This window comes from Molothrus aeneus, chromosome 3 (assembly GCF_037042795.1).
Source record: "Molothrus aeneus isolate 106 chromosome 3, BPBGC_Maene_1.0, whole genome shotgun sequence".
Classification (NCBI taxonomy): domain Eukaryota; kingdom Metazoa; phylum Chordata; class Aves; order Passeriformes; family Icteridae; genus Molothrus; species Molothrus aeneus.
The window spans coordinates 45449800-45471359 of NC_089648.1; the positions used below are offsets into that span (position 1 = coordinate 45449800).

At 36.9% G+C, this 21560-nt stretch overlaps 1 protein-coding gene across 11 annotated transcripts in view; it reads right to left on the bottom strand.

Moving 5' to 3' along the window:
- The window catches only part of RGS7 (regulator of G protein signaling 7), a 258271-nt gene that overhangs the window by 22547 nt on the left and 214164 nt on the right, over positions 1-21560 (bottom strand). For 4 of the 11 annotated variants that reach the window (XM_066546813.1, XM_066546804.1, XM_066546803.1 and 1 more), the window contains 7 exons: positions 20191-20265; positions 19045-19143; positions 18242-18303; positions 16694-16804; positions 16088-16213; positions 8738-8924; positions 5902-5991 (listed from right to left, as the gene is read on the bottom strand). In XM_066546813.1, the coding sequence (XP_066402910.1) occupies positions 5902-5991; positions 8738-8924; positions 16088-16213; positions 16694-16804; positions 18242-18303; positions 19045-19143; positions 20191-20265 (750 nt within the window). Of the gene's footprint in view, positions 1-2142; positions 3325-3703; positions 3785-4272; positions 4646-5901; positions 5992-8737; positions 8925-16087; positions 16214-16693; positions 16805-18241; positions 18304-19044; positions 19144-20190; positions 20266-21560 lie in introns of those variants that run through there. The other 7 variants (XM_066546806.1, XM_066546805.1, XM_066546810.1 and 4 more) reach the window with 5 other exon arrangements.

A 21560-nucleotide genomic window follows, 5' to 3' on the forward strand; every position in this document is an offset into this window, starting at 1 on the left:
CTTGTTTAAACATCTAGAAAGTCTACGACCCACTGATAAGAAGTGAGGAAGCTACTTTTATGAGTTTTAATTTCCATCTCTAGGCAGTAGTTCACAATGTCCTGTTAAGGGACATTGGATTGAAACTCAGTGAAAATGTGCTCTGTTCTATGGCCTTTGCATTTCAAATCTCATGCATGAAATGGTCTATTGTTACTGGTTTGGAGGGGGAAAAAATCAAAGGACTCTGGTCAGCAAGTTCTTCCAGGTAAGTGGGAGAAGACAGCTGGAAAGGATACAGGTAATATAAGATATAATGGTTTCAAACTCAGAATTATTAAATGGGGCCTTGTTTATGAGGTTATGAGAGGAGATAAATATAGTTTGATAGCTTACTATTAATATATGAAGAACTGAACTTGGTCTGCTTTGTACTGGCTGTATTTCCCTAAGACCTCACAAACATACAAGCATCTCTTTTTTTCTGTTCTGTATAACTATGACAGATGAAATGCTAACACTGATGGTGGTGTCTGGAGTCATGGCATCAAGGCATGAGGATGGAGTGGCTCCCCCCACAGCTCTAAGGAGGGAGGCTACCCCTTCTTGCCTCACTAACTTAGTTCCTGGTGGGACAATAAAATTTGCATGGGGTGGAAATTAAATTAACTCATCTCCTTGTAAAGCAGGTCCTTTTGTCTCGAGGCTTCCAGACCAGCAATCACAGCTAAGCTGGGGCTCTGGTCCTGCTCAGTCTGCCACTGTCATAAGTCCTGCATGTACATGAGAAATTACAGACAAAATTGTTCCTTAAAGAACCTCTTTGCCCCCATCAACATTATCAGTGTATATTCACCTACTTCTCCACCCTGTAATTTAGATATTAGCACTTGAGGTAAATTTGCTGAGCTTTTTCATTTTTCATATTTTTAATAGCTTTTTCCCCCATGTGAATTCTTCAAAAGAATTTGAGTTTTTAAATGTCACAGAAACTGCTGGTTTTGGTCTCTCTACTGCTTTAGCACGCAATGAGATCCTCCTGCTCCATCACTTAGATCTTTAATTTCCCTAGTCCCTTGGGGAGCTGCAGGTGACTGGACTTTTATTATCTCAAAGAGAAAGCTGAGGGGCTGAGCCAGGCAGGGGGGAGCCCAGAGCGGTGTCACTGCTCTCTGTGCCTCTGACTCAAAGCTGTGACACACATGGTTGCCCGTGTTACTCCACTTGTCTGATGGCTTCGTCCCAGTAGTGCTGCAGTGTCTGTGCGCTGTATTTTCACACAGTACCCAGGAGTGTAAGTGGGGCAGACCAAGGATAGCTGGAGTTACTACTCAGATACAAACTATAAAATGTTCAGTAATAAATATTACATGTAGCAAATTCCAGATTGCTATAACTTGTGTATATTTTATGTGAATGCAGACCTGTTTCTAAGGCTAACCATATTTTCTGCCACAGACTGCTGAAGGCATTAGCAATTTTGCACTATAAAATCTGCAGAGCAGCTAATTAGTCAGTTTTTAAACTGAGCATTTAGACCTTTCCTGAACTGCACCAGCTTACTAAAATCTCCTGGAAAGAAAACCCTTTAATGTCAAAGAAATTCAAAGCTGAGCCTAGTGTATAGTTCCACTTCTAATTTTTCTCTATCAGACTAAAATAATGACTCATTATAATAGGTTATTTCCATGTAATTCATGAAATAGTACAGAGTAATTGCCCTCTACAAAGTTTCTAAAGTTTCTAGTTTAACAAATGCTTTCTGAAGCAAGTGTAACCCAATTTAGTTTAACATTGATCAGGAGCCTCCTAGAGTCAACAAATCAGATAATGAATTGCATGTCCATCTGTTCAGACTGAGTCCCTAGACACAGCCAAGGTTACTGTGTTTTTATTAAACATTTCAAATGGAAGAAACTGAGGTCCAATTTAGTTTAATACAAATATATTGATATAATATAAATATATTTGATATAACTGAGGAAAAAAATCCAGTGAAAATTAGTCTAAATATTGCAAACCATCAGAGAAGAGAAACTGTAATTTTCATCTCAATAAATCAGAGATGATAGCTTTATCCAGGTTGCAGAAGACCCTTTTCACACCTATCTTCTGTACTAATCAGTAGAACAGATCTATTCCACAGTTCCTCACTTCACAGTTGATCAAGTTAATCTGTACAGTGTAGAATATTTTCAGAAATGTTTCCCTCATCCCTGCTATTTGGAACCACTGTACCAAGATAGATAATTACATATTATAAACTCAACACAACCAAGAACAAGAGTGGAAGAACAAGGATGTCTGGTGGAAAGAGGTCCTGAGGAAGCGGTTGACATGAATTCAGTCATCTTGGAAAAAAGGTTTGCATTTGAGCATTCTGATGCTCTGGATAAATTTTCAAGGCTGAGAGCTGTCAGTCTAATAGAGATTATAGATCTAGCAGTGACATGTTTTTCTTTCATACCTCACCCGACTTGACAGACTCCACCCAGGGTAACAGGTAGTAGTTGGAAAAAAAGCAAAATCACAGATTTTATTTCAGAGTTTGCTCTGCGAAAAAGAAAAAAAAATCCCGCTCTTCTACCAAACTACTAATGTCCAGAAATCCTCTTGTCCATTTCTAGTTCACAGCTGGTTTATTGGGCCTGCCTTGCATCTCTGGCATGCTGCTATTCTGGTACTTCTGCCCTGAGATTAGCAGGATGAAAATTGGGCATGGCTGCAGGGCACAATGCTCCCATGTTTGTGCCCAGAACTGCTGGTTTATCTGTAAGGCTGCTCTGGGAGGGATTTCAGCATCTCCCAGTCTTGTCTTCCCATTTTCCCTTCCTGCACTGTATTCCCAACCCCTCTACCTGCAACTTGCTATTTGCCCCCTCATGGCCACCTGTTTGCACAGTGTTTACCACAGCCAATTCCTGACCCCTGGGCAGCTCAAAATGCCCTGAATAAATGTGGCATTGCAGCTTGTCAGGCACTGTGACTGGGAAAAAGTCTGGCTCGCAGAGGTCCGTATGTGTTACCCACTCTATGCACTCTCTTTTACAAACTTTTTATTAATATGGAACTTCCTACTGAATTATAATGGAGTTATCATGTATAGTGCTATCATGTACAATGTTGTTTTATAGATCCAACCTGTTTAGACGACACACAAATCACACTGCAACATGCTATGGCAACACCACCATGCAAAACATAGGGGTTTTTGTTTCAAACATTGGGATCGTTTCCTTTGTAGCTGTTTATTTACTTTTAGTGTCCTTTACTGACTTTGTCCCATTGAATCCAAATTTCTTCCTGATTACAGTGGATTCAAAGTATATTACAGGAAGCCTTTACCTATAAGAAAGTAGTTAAAGAATTACTGTTTTGTTTTTAAAAGTGAGATATTCCCACAGCCTCACAAAACTTTCACTGCATTTTTTTTTTTTGATTACTGGAAAGTATATATGTATTTTTTAAATACTTGAGGCGATACTCTAGAGCCTCATTACAGGGGAGACAGTTTCTGGCAACTGCTTCTCCTTCCCTAGAAACTGAAAAAACAAAAACCATGATCTTTGCTGAAAGCTCTCATTTTGTTCATTTCAACACACACAGCTCCACTAACCAGGTCACAGAAAAAGCCACTGACACACACACACACACAGAGCAGCGTCACCTGCACAATTCAACGGACAATGCAGACAAACTCGAGTATAATCCAAGATCTTTCTACCTCTTTTCATAACAGGTTAGTGCTCGCTCTCAGTGTTGGTGTACAGTTTTTATGGCATGGAAAAATAGGGATGTTTCTGCCCTACAAAAATAAATGCGTTGAATTCTTTAGTTGGAACTTTCACAATGTAAAAGGAAAAAAATATCCCAAAGAAACTGGATAAGTAAAAAGAATCCCAAGTATCATGAAATCAGTGGATCTTCTGGCAGGTGGCAAAAGAATGCCCAAACAAAATCTACCAGCATTCATTTTCTTTGCCTTTGATAAATAGCTTTTGAAAGTTATACATTGAAAAGAAAAAAAAATCAGTTCTTTTAGTCTATTATGAAAATGAATCCAAATCAAACCCTTGTACATAAACAGCATGAATTCTTTGGTCCTGTAGAAGCTGTTAGACATTAAGGAAGATGGGAAAATTATTATTGTTTTTTTTCCCTGTGCCCAATCGAAAAAACAGGGACAAAGTCTTTTTTAGTAAAATAAAAAGAAGACAGGATGGAAATCCAATGTATTCAACTGTTTTAGACTTGGTATTTTAGAAGGCACCAGAAAAAGAAACAACATCAAGCAAGTTTTCACAGATTCTTTACTAAAATTATAGGGGGGGAAAAAGTGACTAGTTTCATGCTTCCTAATGCAAAAAGCATGGCTCCCAAAGGTCCATTCCTCCATGTGTGACTATTGAGATCAGTGGGAAAGGGACTAGGGAGGAGGGGTTGTAATGAAAGCACATTATAAAGCTGTCATTCCCATAAAAATTCACAAGCTGTGATGAATACACTTTTAACCACCAAGTTAGAGAAGTAAAAGGGAAAGTAGGGATCAGTGAGGGGAAGGGAAGAAGGATGTCCCATCAGGCTTACTAGTCTTCCGAGGCAACAAACTTACCACATTGCGTGTGAATTTCTCAAAAGATGTTCGACGATCCAGAGTGTTTTCCAACTTAAATTTGAAATAAATAAAACAAAAGAAACAAAAAGAAAAAGGAGGGGGAAAAGAAAAGCAAGAACAATGGAGTAGAAAAGGAGGTTTGATGTAACAATGGACTGCAAAACAAAGTTTGTATAAATCAGGAAGCAAACACAGGTGTAAGGCTGTAATGGGACTTGGCAAAACAGGGGATGGGCAAAACAGATACAGTACTAGACAAAAGTAATTTTTCATGGGGATCAAACTGGTTTGAATTTAAAGAAAAACTGAAAGTAAAAAGAAATAATGAAGTGCACATCTTGTGTTAATGAACTGACATTCACAAACTTAAGGACTTCACACGGACAGTTGAAGCTTTCTGGTATTTTCAACATCTCTCTCTATATTGGATCTTCAGAAATCAACGTTTGAACAAAAAACAAAATCACACAGTACTTTCATATAATTTTAGGTTGTCATTATTAACAACAGAATGCTAGTGTTAATAACTACCTTGTTCCAGTAACAATCGGGGCCCCGATTTTGCCAGGCACAGGGCTCCCAGCTGATTCTAGGAGATTACTGTTTAGAGCCCACTGATAGATTTATCATCATGGAAATCTGCATTGTACAAGCTGCTCCACGTAATCTGGGCTGTGGCTATTCAGAACCCATTCCATAACTGGACTTTTCTAAGAAAATATTACATACCAAGACATGAACCTCTGTTTGCCAAAGTGTGACATGATCAGTCTTTCAGGTCAGATTCCTAGCCTACTCAAAACTATTCATGTAGTAATAGGGACAGAAACAAAATTGGTAAGCCCCTATATTTATAGTTGAAGTTAAAAGTTATTCATATGAATAAGATTGTTTCTAAACACATTCTGTAGCTTTCATAGGTGGAATAAAGAGAACAACAATTATTACATAAGCAAACTTGCAAACATGAAAGACTATTCTTCTGGGATTTTATTTTATTTTTTTTAATGTATTTGTAAAGCACTTTGCAATTTAAGGTGCTTCATAACAGAGAAAACAGTACAATATGGGATGTAAAAATAAAAATAATTTTTGCTAGATTAACTTATTGAAACATGCCCGCATGCAGGATATATACACATATATGTATATTGAACTCCTGTGTGTATGTGACCCTCCAAAAACGCCAAGCTGGTCACCTACCAGATATCCAGTTGCACTGGCACAGGGGAGAGAAGACTGAGTATTGTTGCAAACATAACCACTGCTTTGCACAGTGGCAAGACAAAGGCAAGATGGACCAATACCTTTTTCTTGGCCTGTAGCAGCTCCTGGTAGGCACTGGATCGTATAAAACGAGGATAAGAATCACTTTTCATCAGTTTGTAAATGTGCTCCTGAAAAAGAAAGGAGGAGCTGTTACTGCCATAGAAGAGGACACATGTAAAATGGGAGGCAGCCACATGTTTTGGCTGTGGAATGTACACCAGGTAGCATTGCTGTGAATAGGAAGTATTACAGGATAGCAGGTCTCAGCTCTGAAGCGAAGGCGGAATTGGTTTCTATTCTTAAAGCTGAAATTCCATCCATTTCTTACGTATAATTACAAAACACAACTTTAATTTATTGACCAAATTTTCCAGTACAAAATTAATTTCTAAGAATTGATAACTGAGTCCTAGCTTCAGGTCCAAATTCAAACCTCCCTTACATTAGTTAGTTTAGCTAAGTGATGAAATTAAGAGCTGTGGGTCCTTCCTCATCAGATTTTCTGAATTAGTTTCTGGAGATACTCATGTGATTTCAGAGTCTAAGAAGAGGATTTCAATTCAGCACCACAATTAATGCTTAGGTTACTGAGGATTTCCCTGGCTACTCTTGACAAAATCCTTTGACAGGTGTTTAGTCTGCTCTCCAGTTAACAATATAAAAAAGGAAAATACACTTGTCATTTGGAAAACAGTACCAGGCTAATCTAATTTTCAAGACACTAATTCTTCAGAGGCATATGAATATTTGGAAACCTTTATTCAGAAATTAAATGACAAGAGCAGCTTAAAAAAACCTTAATTTTGGAATGTTCTAATTTCTGAAAAAGATGAAAAACAAAAAATCTGTGATGTAGAACACTTGATAATTCTAGTTCTAATGATATGCTAGAGAAAAGATTTGTAGAAAAAGCAGCCAGAACAGAAAATACTCTCAAAAATATTTTTTAAAACCCTGAATCATTAGCTATTCTATCATTACCTATTTTCATGGACTTTTTGTTTTATTCAGATTCTATTTCTTACTGTAGGAAATTTGTAGCACAGCAATTGGGAAACAGCAAACAAACTGGAAAGAAAATACTGTTTCTCAGCTTGGTAGTGCATAAAATTAATGAACACAAAAAAAGCCAAAACGAACAAAAAAGCCCCAAACAAAACTCCCCACCTTGTCTGAAAATTAAGGCAAGGTAAAATTAGAACTGATGTTTAATTTTTGCTGTATTAGAAACCATAGAAGTTACTCTAAATGTCTTTGTATTTCTTACAGTAAGCAGAGAAATTCTGATGTATATTCAAAACTTAGACTGGTTTATTTGGGGAAGGTTCTGCTCTCAGTCAACAGAGAGCAGAAAGTGGTGACGAGCATTAAAATTTAATTTCTGTACAAGAAATATGCCTGTAAAAGCAAGAATAAATTGGGCTGTATTAGTATTGTTAATGTACAAGTTAGCCAGGGACACATTAATGCACAGATTTAGCACAAATGGGCTATTTTTACTTATGTGTCCCATTTTACCTATGTATCTACATTTGACATGGAGTTTCATATTTCTATGTTTCCAGTCCAGAAATTCTTTTAATACATTTTTAATCACAATTAAATGACCCACCAACTGCCAGAATGGCACACCAGCAGTCTCCTTCCCAGCTGGCAGGCCAAAAAAAGCCTGCTGCAGAGGCAGAGCCCTAGCCCTGACAAAACCCTCCACCTCAGGTGGGACACTTTAAAGTTCCTAAAGTTTCAAGTAAGAACACAGCAGGTGCAGCCTGTCCCTTTTCCACAGAAATTCAGGCTTCCAGGTTTAAGGTTTTGTGCTGAACTGGATGAAGCAGAGGTCCTCTCCACGTGGCAAAGTCCTGCTTGCATAAACACTGAATATTCCATGTCTTTCATAAATGAAGGACAAAATTACAAAAAGAGAGATCTGGCAGTAAAAGGGTACTGAAATTTTACACTCATTACAAAAAAAGAAGATACTGGCAAGGAATTTAAATGTCAATTACTTGCTCAACTGCAAAGACACATTTTTTAAAAACCTTTAATCTTGCTCTATTTTTTACTTTTGCCATTTATGTCTTTGCTATATAATATGCTATATTCTTAAATCTCCAGGGGTCAGCAGATGCAAGTAAAAATTGTATGTGTGGTTAAATGCAGAGTACTTCAAAACAGTGGCTATGACATAGGGTCTACTGAAAATTTCCTTGTTTCTTCATAGGTTGCTGTTCTCATAATGGAAAAATTAAAAGGAGGTAAAATTATTCCCCCTCATATTTAGGGCAGAGGCATTCTCCCAAAAAGTAGAAATCCTCAATTCAATTCACTTTTCTCCTTCACGGGCCTTGTAGCAGCATCTCCTGACTCCAAAGATGATGGCCTAATAATCAAACTGCAGGAAATTCTGCAGGGATATGATCTCAATCTCTCCTTTTGACACCATTTCACTTTGCATTAATAATTAAATTTTCATCACTGGGCTGCTGATGAAAATGGAGGATGGTACCAGTTCTGCTACTTTTACTGTAAATCCAATTATTTTCTATTGCTTTTCTCAGAAGTCTTCAGAGATTAAATATTAAGTTATAAGTCATAGGAAGTGTTGCATTTAATACAGAAGTACTTCATTTTTTCTTCACTACATGCTTTCCTTCATTCAAAGTCCACTTGAAACCTCTGTATCAAGCACAGGAGTTTCATGAAGAACTTCATATGCCTCATGAAAGAAAGAATGTTACGCATTTGCATTGCCAAAATGGCATTTTAGGAAACAGGGCGCTATCATTTAATTCCCAAATACATCTCATTTTTGCATACAGATTTCACTAGCCAATATTCCATTTCAGATGTCCATAAACACAATTGCAAACTGACCTGAGCGTCTTCAAATGTGTATCTTCCAGGTTCCTTCACATTCTGAGTGGTTTTGTCATAACTTTTTGAATCTAGGTTGATGGCGCTGGGTGCACCTGGAGCAAGAAATTCTTGCCAGATTTCTTGGACACGAGCAGGAACTTCACGGATTGGCCTCTTCTTCAGGTCTTCTACTGCTAACCAGAACCTATGGCACAACACAGCACCTTGACTGCCAGCTCAGGATAACCACTAATGAAGTGCCCACATTCTTCCTTGCTCTTAAAAAAGAAATTAAGTAACTGAAGTTTTCATCTAGACATGCTAAAATAAGAAAAAGCTGAGTGATTTTATGTTGGGATCAGCATTCTGGTGCACTGTCTCAAGGCAATCAATCCACCCAGGGAAGAAATTTTTAGAAGACTCTTCATGGGATAGATAGGAAATCCTTCATTACTTATGTATGGGTAATGTGCTTGCAGGAAGATTCCAGATTTAGCTAGAATTAAACTGACACTTCATTTTGGCTGAACCACAAGGGCTTATTACTTATAAACTAACTGCTTTTTGACATTCCTTCAAAAACTAATCATTTATATTCTTGCTATCTACATGAATCTCTGAGTCCTACTAAATCCTAAACTTTGTAACTAATTTTGTTACTCAGAATTCATGCATACATTGAAAAAGCATTTGTTTTGCTAATTGTAATTTAATTTCTCTTTTCAGCATTCCATTTACATGCATATTTTTGCTCAAAACGCTGAATGGAATTACACATTCTCTCTTCTGCTGCCGAGCAAACCAACATTGGGCAGCCATATGTAGTGCAGCCAGTTCATTGTATCCTCATTCAGTCTGGAACAAGATCACTAAAAAAGGCCCTGAGCATTTTATGATTATAGCTAACTAGCTGTAAGCTTTATTTCATTATTTCTTCTATTGGTGTTCAGACTCTCTCATGGCACAAAATAATCCTAAATTAATCTAGGATCACATTGTTAGACATGGTTCAGACCACTTAGTTCTCCCCCAAATCCAAGAGCTCAACTAAAGTTTGACTTTGGTAAACATGCAACATATACCATTGCAACATTTCATTATTGTTCTGACACAGCTGATCCTATGAAACAGATAAGCTGAGCCTTGAAGTGATTTAACTTTAAAATCAGCTGGATTTTCCAAGATTCACAAATAAATTGGGTACACTTTGTGGTTTGAACCCTGCTTACACTGTGAGATGAATTTAAGCTCTCTTAGCTGAGTTCAACAAGGATGGGATAGGAGAGAACAGTGAAACTGTCCTCAGACCCCCAGGAAAGCAAAATGACATCACCCTCAATCCAAATTCTAATTTAATTCTTGCAAAAAACTTAAGAGAGGATAGTAAAGCAGAGCAAACCTTATAGAACTCTTGCTATAAGATGTCCTTCACTTCCTCTCAGGAAGCAATTATTCCTTCATAGTCCTGTTTTGAAATTTCTTTGTAGCACAGATGGAAGGGACCTGTGTTCATTTTCCACAAGCCAGCATGGTTAGCTTCATGCTGCCAAGAAGACTATTTCAGGTATTTCTACAACCTTCAATTTCAATTGTACATAAGCACAATTTTTTCATCTAAGATTCTCCAAGAGACAGAGAAGCAATATTGTCCCAGTTTTGCAAATATATTAATAATGTAATAATGTACCGTGGTTTCACCAAGGTCACAAAGGGGGTCTGTGCCAATAGAACTCCAGTTTCAAAACTTCTGGGTAGCATCTCTTTTATAGATGAATTACAGTGTGAATTGAACATAATTCTGCACAGAGCCTGGGGATGTATCCTAAGAATCTGATGGCAACGCAGGAATGCCTGATAACTGAAGTTTAAAAACTGCAAAGCTCACAAACTCTAATTCAGTTCACTCTCTCAAATTTGGGCTACCTACTTTGGTTTCCTTAAGCTGCTTTAGATATTTGCATTTAAAAGCACATATCCTGCAGTGCTAACCCCTTCAAGTGCATCTTCTGGGATTGACTGATTGCTCATGTGTCTCCAAGTCAGGTAAGGAACACAAAAATGAAAGGGAAGGATGCTCTTTGTAAACACACATTTTCTGTCTCCCTGCAGACATCCTGCAGATCTAGCTCAGAGATGGCACTTCCTTTTTTGTTCCATTGTATCACTGCCAATAACTCTGGGAGTCACTGCAAACATGCCTTAGGATGCTATTTGCTTTTGCAAGCAAACTGTTTTCATATAGTAGGCTATACTCAATTCTGGGGAAATAGATGGGAGATAAATTTCAATAAATTTAACTTCTATGCTTGCAGCATAGAATGGGGAGGTTGTATAGACCAATTCTTGCAGGCAGAACACCAGTTCTTTGATAGATTAATTTAATTTTACCCTTCTAACAATAGCATTCAAAGGCTCAACTAAAAATGTGAAACTCTAAATATAGAAACCTCTCTAAAAGTGGGAAGAATTATGATTTCTGTGTTATGTCTAGGGTGCTTATTTCACAGCCAACACACATTTTAAGATTTTAATCTACTTATCTTTTAAGAAAAGATGCCTGCCCTCCTCCCACAGAGAGTTGAATTCAAATATTCAAAGTTAAGAAATGACAAAAATAAAGCTGCTCCCTCTTGCATTTTCAAAAATAACTTTTTCAAATATCCCATGGCAACCAATAGCACAGATGAAGTTGAAATGGAGTCACAAGACCTCAGCACAAGGCGTCAAATCAAAAGAGTTCCCTGTACCATTTTACAGCTCTCTACCTCATGAGCTGTGACCAGAGCAAGGGAAGTCTCCTGTGGCAAAAAGCACACAGTCTGCAACATTAACTGTGTGCAAGGGCAGGCGAGGGGAGAAGGGGAATGGCATTTTTTGGGCAATGATATACACAGCCTTGGTGCTACTTTGTGTAAAGAACTAGAACTCAGTCTGGCTGCCCTCGGATGAAACTGCATTTCCTGTTGGTGGAGGTTTGCTTTTGCCATGGAGACCTTTCTAGCAGATGCTCAGCACTATTTGAACAGAGACTTGAGCAGCTGAGTGTAAACCTCCCTGCTGTCCTCTACCCCAGCATCTGGGCTGCCACCTGCTGGGTCACAGAGCAGAGTGAGGGTGTGTAGTGCACAGTAGTAGCACATCCAGCCACATGGACTGCTAAAACACATGTTGCAAGGTATCTGGGGATTATGTCCTCCAGCTGGATTACTTTTTCAAAGCCACAGTGGCCTTATGGATAAATAGCACAGCTGCAACACAGCTTCTGTCCCATTAACTGACCTAAAGACAGGTGCAGCCAGATTCCAGAACAAGCTAATCTGTTAAATTTAGCCCAAAGGAACAACAACAAGTGAGAGGAGGGCTGCAGTGGTTCTCTCTGAAACTCATGAGGTATAGTCAGTGTGGAAACACTGGAGTGGGAATTAGGTGAACTTTGCACTCATTGCATGTGACAAAACAAGAGGCTAGACCTTTCAGCATTGTCAGAAAAAGCAAACAAAAACCTAAACAAACTCTATGAATAAAATCACATAATATTTTTTCCAGGGCCAGGAAACACTGCTCTCTGATTTCTAGAGTCCACCTTCTTGCCCACTACAACTTCAAGCTTCAAGGCATAGTAGAACTGAAGGATCTCAAGAATATGACAGAGAAACTCATTAAATCCTGCAACTAGTTTTTTCTCATCTGCTCTGCAGAAATGGCAACATTGCTGGCACTTGGCATTTAAGCTTGAGTCTGAATGAGAAATAACTCACAGGCAATTTCAGCTTTGAGGATTACATTTCGGTCAAGTTATTAGCACCCACAACAGGGCCTCATAATCACCACTGTAAAGGATAAACACCTCATAAAATGCCAGCTTGCAGGGGGATGGTTAGACAAAAATTATTGAGGGAAGATATCCAAATCTATCAAATTTCTCAGTCTCTCTCATTTTTTCTGGATAACAAGAATGCAAAGTCCCTTTTCCCCTACTAGTCATACATTACAGACCTAAGAAATGAGCATCGAGGAATGGACAAGGGGTCCAGTGGCTTTTCCTTCTGTGTATCATGAAACCTAACCTGTCACCACTCTCCTTTCACTAACTTAGGAGGTTTTTCAGTCCTAGAACTGCTTTGGAGATCACTCTCACTGCACAAGGATTTGGACAGGCTTTCAGGTTGGCAGGTCTGAAATTATTTAATCTTTACAGGCTGCAATTCCTGTAAAACAACCAGTTGGGAGCAAACCTATAGTCAGCATACAAATATTATTTTTCCAAATAATTCTGCTGCACTACAGACAAAGGAAGGACAAGAAGAGGAATACAATTTCCTACAGAAATTAAAGACATTAGGTCTCTAGGTGCCATGCTGCAGTAAGTTTGATTTCATAAACTCACTCTCTTTGAAAAGTACTTTTTTTAGCACTTGGAAAACCTTGTGACTAAGCTCACTAGACCTGGATCATACTCAGACTTTAGTCTTGTGAATTTTAAACAATGTTCACCATTTTTGTAATAGGCATTGGGAATTTCATAAATCTATTATCCAAATCATATGTTACTTTAGCTATTTGTTCTGTGTATTGAGCAGCACACAAAGCAATTCTTCCAACAAATGTGCATGGTAACAAGAGATCACAAGTCATACCCTGCATCAGGTGAGTGCAGAATCCAACCTGCAAGCTGCAGTCACACTGTAATGAAATCACTGCACTGACAGAACTGCTTATGCAGTTTTATTCCTTTGCTATTTCTTTACAACACTCCTTCAGAGAGTGAAATACTATTAAGCCCCATTTACAGGCAAAGAAAAAAGAACAGAGATACAAAGTGAGAAAGGGAAACCTGGTTATATTCCTGATCACTGCACCATTCTTAGTATGAAATCACAGCTCAAGGTCCTTCATCCTTGCTGTCTTCCTTAGGGCAGGATCTGGATCCCAAGGCAGGGATACAGACCCTTTAAGACAGGATCTGGATCTGCCAAGAATGAGATTCTCAGATACCTTAGGCACTCTCAGTACAAGTTAATGTAACAGTAACGCTGGGACTTCTTGCTATGTAATATCATTACACTTGAATAGAAATGGTGTATCTGGTAGACTTATCATTTCATGGTTTTGGTGTTTGTTTCACAAAATGAGGTATAAGACACCTAATCTAATAAGACACCTTCACCTATTGCTGAAGCTCCTGTCACGCCTGCAGTCCCTGCTGTATCCTGTGTACTCAGATACTTGAAAGCTCAAAAGCAGGGCCCCAGCTGCCATCCAACTATAGGCTTGGCAGTGTTGTAAATTTTATCACTATTAGATTTGTAAAAGTACAAGAACCAGCAACTGATTTGAGTTGAATTTGTTGCAGTGGGAATATGTGGGTAGACATAATTATTTTTCTTAAGGTGGCTGTCAAAATAATAATTAAAAAATACCACTAAAACCCCCAGATTATCATGATGGAGTTAACAGGTGAGCAATGAAAGTGGTTGCCTTCTAAGATTTATTTAGTGGTAATGCTTGAAATCATCAAGCTTTTAACTTCTGTTATTGACATCTAAAACATTTTGACAGGCATGCATAACAAGCTTTACAAATTCATGTTTTCTAACCCAGATTTACTATGTGAACCTAATGGACTGATTTCCCTACAGCTTAGGCATTTGCAAACATAATTCTGAGTTTCTGAGACATTTTCCCTTCAGTTAATTATCACAGAAAGCACCTTCTCAGAGCAAATTTATGCCCTGCCTGGCCTTTAAGATCATATTCACTGTTTCTCAGATATTATATTTAATAATGCCAATTTAAGAATTTAGAGGAAGAGACAGAAGAGCAGATGGCATGTCAAGGAATCATCTCTGAAGAAATTTCTTGAGGGAATTTTTCTAGATCAGTTACTTGCAGTTTGCCTGTATTTAGTGTTGTAAATAGGATTAGACAAAAGAGTTAGGGATTATGTGGGTAACAGTCTAGTTGGCAGAGAGACAAATTAATCACAGGAAAGCACCACAAACTGCAGCACACACTGAGCTCAATAGGTTCATGTTTGAACAGCTGCTCTGCGTAACAAATTACCACGATGCTCTTTAAACAATAATTTAAAAAGAAAAAAATTACCTTTCCTTTTCTATGTCTTATTCTGATTTTTAAACATTCATTTTATCAACTGGTGTTTTTAATAAGAAAAATCTGTATTTGTGACAAATAAAGTCATCAACATACACATACAGGTCAGGCTATATTTGTGATGCAAAATTAATGTTTGAATATGAATATGGTCAGCAACTTAGAGGACTCCAACTCATTATTCTGCTGACAAATTTAAATTAACAACAAGGAGATCTGTGCAATTACCCGGCATTTATAAATCAACATCATAAATATTAAATGCCTCTTGTAGGATGCTACAAAAGCATAATTTTAGTATGAATGGCTATGCTGCACCACTTTAGAGTAAGAATTGGCATAGGAAAAAAGTAGGTTAGGATTATTCTGAGTTCTAGAATGTAAATGCAAATAGGATTTTATACTACTTATTGGTGAATGGAAAGTGATACAGATGACATCTGACAAGAAGGTGGAATTAAGATAAAAACATGTTGCCTATATTTTTGTACTATGCTCAGCTTAATTTTTCTGTCTATAGAAAGGCTGTTAATAATCTCTCTGAAATAAATCTTACTGAAATATGACTTTCTTAGAACAGGAAAAACAAAACATGCTATTAATCAATTGATGGACTGCCATTTTTAAAATCAAGACATTTTTTCCCCTCACTTAAAATTAATTCTGTAAGCACACTGTTAAAAAAATACCATCTATGCTGCATACACTGAGAACACTTTCCATTTTACAACTAGTGAGGAATTTGAGAGCTAGATGTCACCCTGCTTCAGCTGTGTCAAATGCACAAGTACTAGAATATTGGTGGAGACATTCAAAATGATCCCCAGAAACCAATCAACATGATAAAAGTAAATGAATTTTACTTTTAGATCCTTTATTTATTTTTAATCTTTCTTTTTTCTTTTTACTTTTCTCATAATATTTGACTAAATAAATTATATTGAACAGGCTTTGAATGAATCCATTTTATACGTGTTTAAAAGACAAGCCTAGAGAAAAGTTCTTATATGATTAGTTTGACCAAAAGTTGAATATGAATAGAAAAATATGCTTCATATGAGTCTCTGTTAACTATATGAATATTTCCTTCAGCCTGTACATGAAAGTGAGTAGCAATCTGGATGAATTAATCCTGAAAGGTGAGGAAAATTTTTGAAGGGGTCAAAAAATGAAAAGTATCAGGAAAAGACAACAACAAAGCAAAAATCCAATATAACTTACAAGCTATTAAAAAAGAAAGTAACTCCCATTTACCTTAAATTTTCTGAACTGAATTCTGACTCCAAGAATTTTAGAAACTGCTCTCTTCCCACAGGGTCTTTCAAAGCTTCATCCATGCCAAATCCCCATCGTTTCACCCTCTGCTGTCCTGGCTCTTTGCTACGGAATTAAAAACAACAGAACCCAAAGTGACCAAAACTTCAGTATTCTAACAATGTATTCATAATTTAGACCAAGTCATAAAGTTCCATGGTTTTCTCACTTTTTAGAGTGCTCACATCTGTGCAATGTTCAGCAATGAGCAAACAGACTGTTAATACTTACTTAGGATGAAGGTAATACACAGAAAAATAAAGATTTCCAACTAGGAATGTTATCAGATTTTAAAAGCCATCTTTTTTTTTTTTTTCCCACCATAGTAGAAGCTTGGAAACTGGTTACTGTAACATTTCACACAGATTTATTAATATATAGCACTCCCCATCTTACAAATCTGTAAAACTGGAAAGACTAAAAGCGTACTGCATTGCCCTTCTAAGGCCTCAGTATTCTCTTGCAGTACCTCTGTCTGAAATCTTCACATTTCCAGAAAAGCATGTTATACTCCCTTACTTCCAAAGAAGAAATAAAATTGTATACCTTGCCTCCAGTTCCCAGAAAGTGGTGTCATCTGATATCCAAGGGTTTGAAGGATCAGGGGGCACAAGAAAAGGATCATATTCCAAATACTGCTCTGTATAAGCTAATAGACTAGGAAAACAAAAGCATCAAACATTGTCGTGTCAGGAGGAGAAGAAACCTGATGGGGTTACCCCAGCTAACAAGTTACCTTGCATCCACCAAGCCATAGTAACTGTGTGTGCACACACTCAGAAGGCAGCCAAAAGCTCAGGGTGAAATAGGTTTGCTCAGGCTGTTTGACAGTGGACCATTGAAGAAGGAGGGGTGGCTCAGGTCTACCCAGAGCAGAAATAAAAAAAGCTTCCCTAATACTTCCACATAGCTTCATTTAAGGTTCCTTTAGGCACTAATAAATTAAATCATACAATCTCCTCCATGTACATTTGTTTTAATAAAGGAACATGTTTTATATCCCTGTGGTTTTAATCAACAGTTTCCTTAAAATCTGTTCTAAAACACTGCATGTTACACAGGTTATATTTATTTGCCCTGCAGCTGCTAGTACTCTTTTTATTTTCTCTTAAATATATTTTTTATTACTTCCTAATCAAGGGCATTATTCCCAGATTTATTTTTTCAAAAATAAATCAATTTTTTTCCACAATTTTATTTAATATTCAGGAATTGGTCTGACTCGGTCGCACACACTAAAATTTTTTCCTGTATTCTGGTAATTTACATCTCCCATTGTCCTTATGTATGCTTGCTGTTTCCTTTGGACTCATAATTCTTGTAAAATTATTGACAAGTGAGGACAACTATTCTTTCTTTTCAATTCCTATTATATTTAGTATACTTTTTTTTTACTGTTCAGCAAACAAAAAAATCTTTGCCTGCTCTCTTTATAAATAAATATTTATTTGGATTTGCATATGTATACACACATACACATAAATTAGTAGACATATATGCAGAAATGCTTATGAGAAAATGAACAGCAATTTGTATTTGGCCTTATTTCCTTTACTAAGTCCCATGCAGCTCAATTTTCTGCAATGTTGGGCTTTTTTTTTTGCTTTCTAGCCACTTCCTGACAAACTTAGGTCTTATTTGCAGATAGATGCCTACTAGTGTTACATCTCTGACCCAAACTGAGCCCAAACCCACTTTGTTCAAGCACTGACTGAGCTCCACACCAGCCGATTCCCTGGCTCCATCAGTGATTGCCCTTTTGAAATATCAAAACAACAACCCCAGACCTATTCCCATTTAGCCTCCCTGTCAATGAAAGGTGAAACTTATAATCACTTGGTCAGAGGCTCTTTCAGTGACTCAGGTTTATCAGAAATGTATCATGGAATATCTGGAATAGTTTTATCACTAAAAGAATTTCATACTTCTCCACTTAAAGTAAACTCTCATCAGTTATTTCTATGACATCTGAGCTCTCATGTCTCTCTTGAGCTATTTGCAGTGAATAGCTCTTTGAAACTATTTCACACTGACATTTTTCCCAATAGTTACCAGTCTAATTGAAAAAAATAGAAAATGTGACAATATACATACCTCTCTGCAACTTTTGACATTTTTAATCTATGTCTGTCTAATTGCATTTGCCAGTGCTTAATCTGCAAGAAAGGAAGGAAAAGAGTTTTATGAGTAATTTATTGCTTGACTCTATCTCTATAACTTTTTTTATTAGGGCTGTAATTGAACATTAATTTATCCTAGGGCACAGAAGAGAAATATATCTGAATTAAAACAACATTTCACCAGTGTAGCTCTAAAATAAATGGAAGTTTCCATTAAAGAGAAAAGCTCATACAGAGAAAAAAAATGTGCCCAATATAACATTTTCCCTAAAGGTTCATCAACAGAAATCCAGTTAGCCTTTTTTTAGATTTTTGAGGAGAACTAATACTTCTTCAGACATTTAACTTCTCCAGACTCTAACATCTCAGGAAAAATTAACAAAGTTTTAACAGTAGATAAGTGTGTGAACCTATACATGCATGTATGGAGTGGTAAGTATACCCCCAAGCCTCAAATCAGCATTGAAAGAAGAGCGAGCTCTCTACAGCTAAAGGGGCTAATGGGCTTAGCTATACAACATACCCACTCACTGGCCTACTTCCTACTGCCTTTAGGTGTTTAATACATGATACAAAAAATTCAGGTGTTGTCTCATTAGTTTTGATGAAGTTACATGCCTAAATCCATATACCTTGAGACAAAGAAAAGGTTTATTAAATGTTTGCAACAGCTGTTTTGAATAAATTCCCAGTTACAATAATTTTTGGGTTTATACCTAAAAAGTTATCACTGAAAAAGTTATTTTAAAAGTAAATTTTTGTAGTTATGTTTCAAACCTCTTGGTGTAGTTCATCTTCTGTGGGTGGCTTAGTCTCTGGCACTGGCGTGTGCGTAGGGCTGTGACTTCGAATGTCATTTTGTAAGCCATAGACAGACTGTGCAAAAAAATATGGAACAATGATGGTTGCTTTCAGACAATGCTTTCTACACATACCCATACTACATTGTGCTCAAGAAGTTAGCCAAGATCATCTTTACCTAAAGAAACGTCAATAACCCACGCACTCAGAAAAAATCATGCTTCTGCACTAGAGTGTAAAATAAAGACTCCCAAACTCCTACAATTCCATAAAGCCACAACCAAGAATCTACTTTTATTAGGTCTCTATATATGCATCATACTAAACATGGGGAATGTCACTGAGAGATGCTATTACAGTAAGTAATGGCATATATAAGGAGATGACCTCCTGAGAGGTACACTAACTCACAGATTATTTGGATTACTTCCAAAATTGCAATTACTATCTGGTAAATTACACTAATCTGGACTTTTCACTACCATAAAGAAGCCAAGCTAAAACTTTCTCTAAGTCCACTTTCTTTTTTAAAACTTACCTTCCCATGGGTCAACATGCAAATGCACCTCAAAGGAATTACTTTAAAGTGGGAGTCAATCTATACGGTTATGGTGCAAAGGATTTAAAAGTGTTGAGCCAATCCATCTGTACATCCCTAGAGAAGTTACACTCTAATTACAACCTAATTTAGACAGAGCTAATTTCTTCCATCATTTCCAGTCATCCATTTTGGGCATAATTGTAATATAGAGACACCCTTTTCATGAAGACCAGGACAAGAACTGCTGTTATAGTTTGTACTGAATTTTTAACTTTTTTTTCCTTAATTACTTACAGAAACATTTTAATGTGCTTTATTCAATCTACTGAATAACATGAATAAAGCATGCAAAAATGAATTTTATCCTCAAAATCTTTTTGTATTTCTCCAAAATCTTATGTGATAGCATTCACTTAGCATTAGCAAATTTGTTAATACTAATTCAACTAAGAGCTTATGAAATATTAACATACATTTCATGCATTTGCTCCTTGCAGCTGTAAGAAAAAAGTGCTTTAAGAAATTATGGAAATTCATTCTATAAATTTCCTCCACCTCCTGCTTTTGATATAATAACTTACCTTTCTTGTTTTATGTGGATTTCTCATTCTTGAAGATTTTTTTATATCCACTTCAGTAGTGTTTACACAGCCAGGCTATTAAAAGAAAGAGAAAGGAAAGCAAAAGGCTAAATCTGTGATGGAACTTTTCTGAGCTACTCCTCTTCAGAGTGCAAGACTGAAAAATAAATTCCCCACCATGAAATTGAAATAAAATAAATTGCCAAGACAGTGGAAACCAGTCAGTTTCTGCTTTGGTTTTGCCAAGGAAGCCATTCATTACATTGTAGCTATCCCTCTAGAGGAGCATGGTTTGACTTAATGAGACAAAATCAACAGAATTGTGAAGTATTCACCTCAGCTGTGAACCTCAGGTTCGCTTCAGGAGCCTTTGGTTTTGGGTCAATTTTTAAAGAGGATTATGTTTTAAAATGAAATGGAAAAAAAAAAGGTTTTGTTTCTACAGAAAAGAAAGAGAAAAAACCAAACCAAACCAACAAAAAAGGCTTCTGCAGCCTAACCAGAAGACTGACAGCCTAAATAAAATTACTCTCAACACATCAGATTTGGGTTTCAGTGGTTCATTCTCACAACTCTGTGGCCTCCCAAAGCACACAAGTACTCTAGTTTCTCCTAATTCATCTTCTTTTGACACTTCCCTCTAAATACAAAATCTATTTGTAAATCTGTTTTTTACCCATTGCTGGAAACAAATAAAAAAAAAGTGTTTTGCTCTCAGGTGAGTCTTATCTATTGATTTTGGAGGGATTACATTTGACACTGAGTGGAAACTGCAAAATCTGTTCTCTAGTGGGAACAGACTTCTACTGAAAGTAGGTTGGGGTATTTTTAATGGAAGTAGCTAGATATTGAATTTACTTGCCCAACAGCCAAGCTGGACTTATTATTGCTCTAATGATACAACCTCTGTCTTCTTATCAGAATGGACAATGCTTGATGTGACTCTAAATTTAATAAGACAAAATTTAGGCTTGTATAGGCTAAGAATATCTTATATAGCTAAGAAAAAATAGCTTTCATTAAAGACAGCAAGGTTACTTTGCCTCTGAAGAATTTTCTAAACAACAGACTGATTTTTTTTCATCCAGTACGTTTTTTTAAAAATTAATAAATAAATAAGTTTCTATTTTAAAGTAATAAATTAGTGTGCATTTCATCATATAACATTTGAAGTAGAAACAGCTTCTCATTGCTAATGATAAAAATAGACAATCTTCTTAAGACTGCACCTGACACACTAGAATTGGGACAGTAACTTTTGTGCTTCTGGACAAAAATGGGAAGTTTTGAACCCAGAAATAACTTGCAAATCTCAAAGAAAAAGACAGGTTGAAAAATACAAAGTTCTGCATGATGGCCAATTTAAAAGC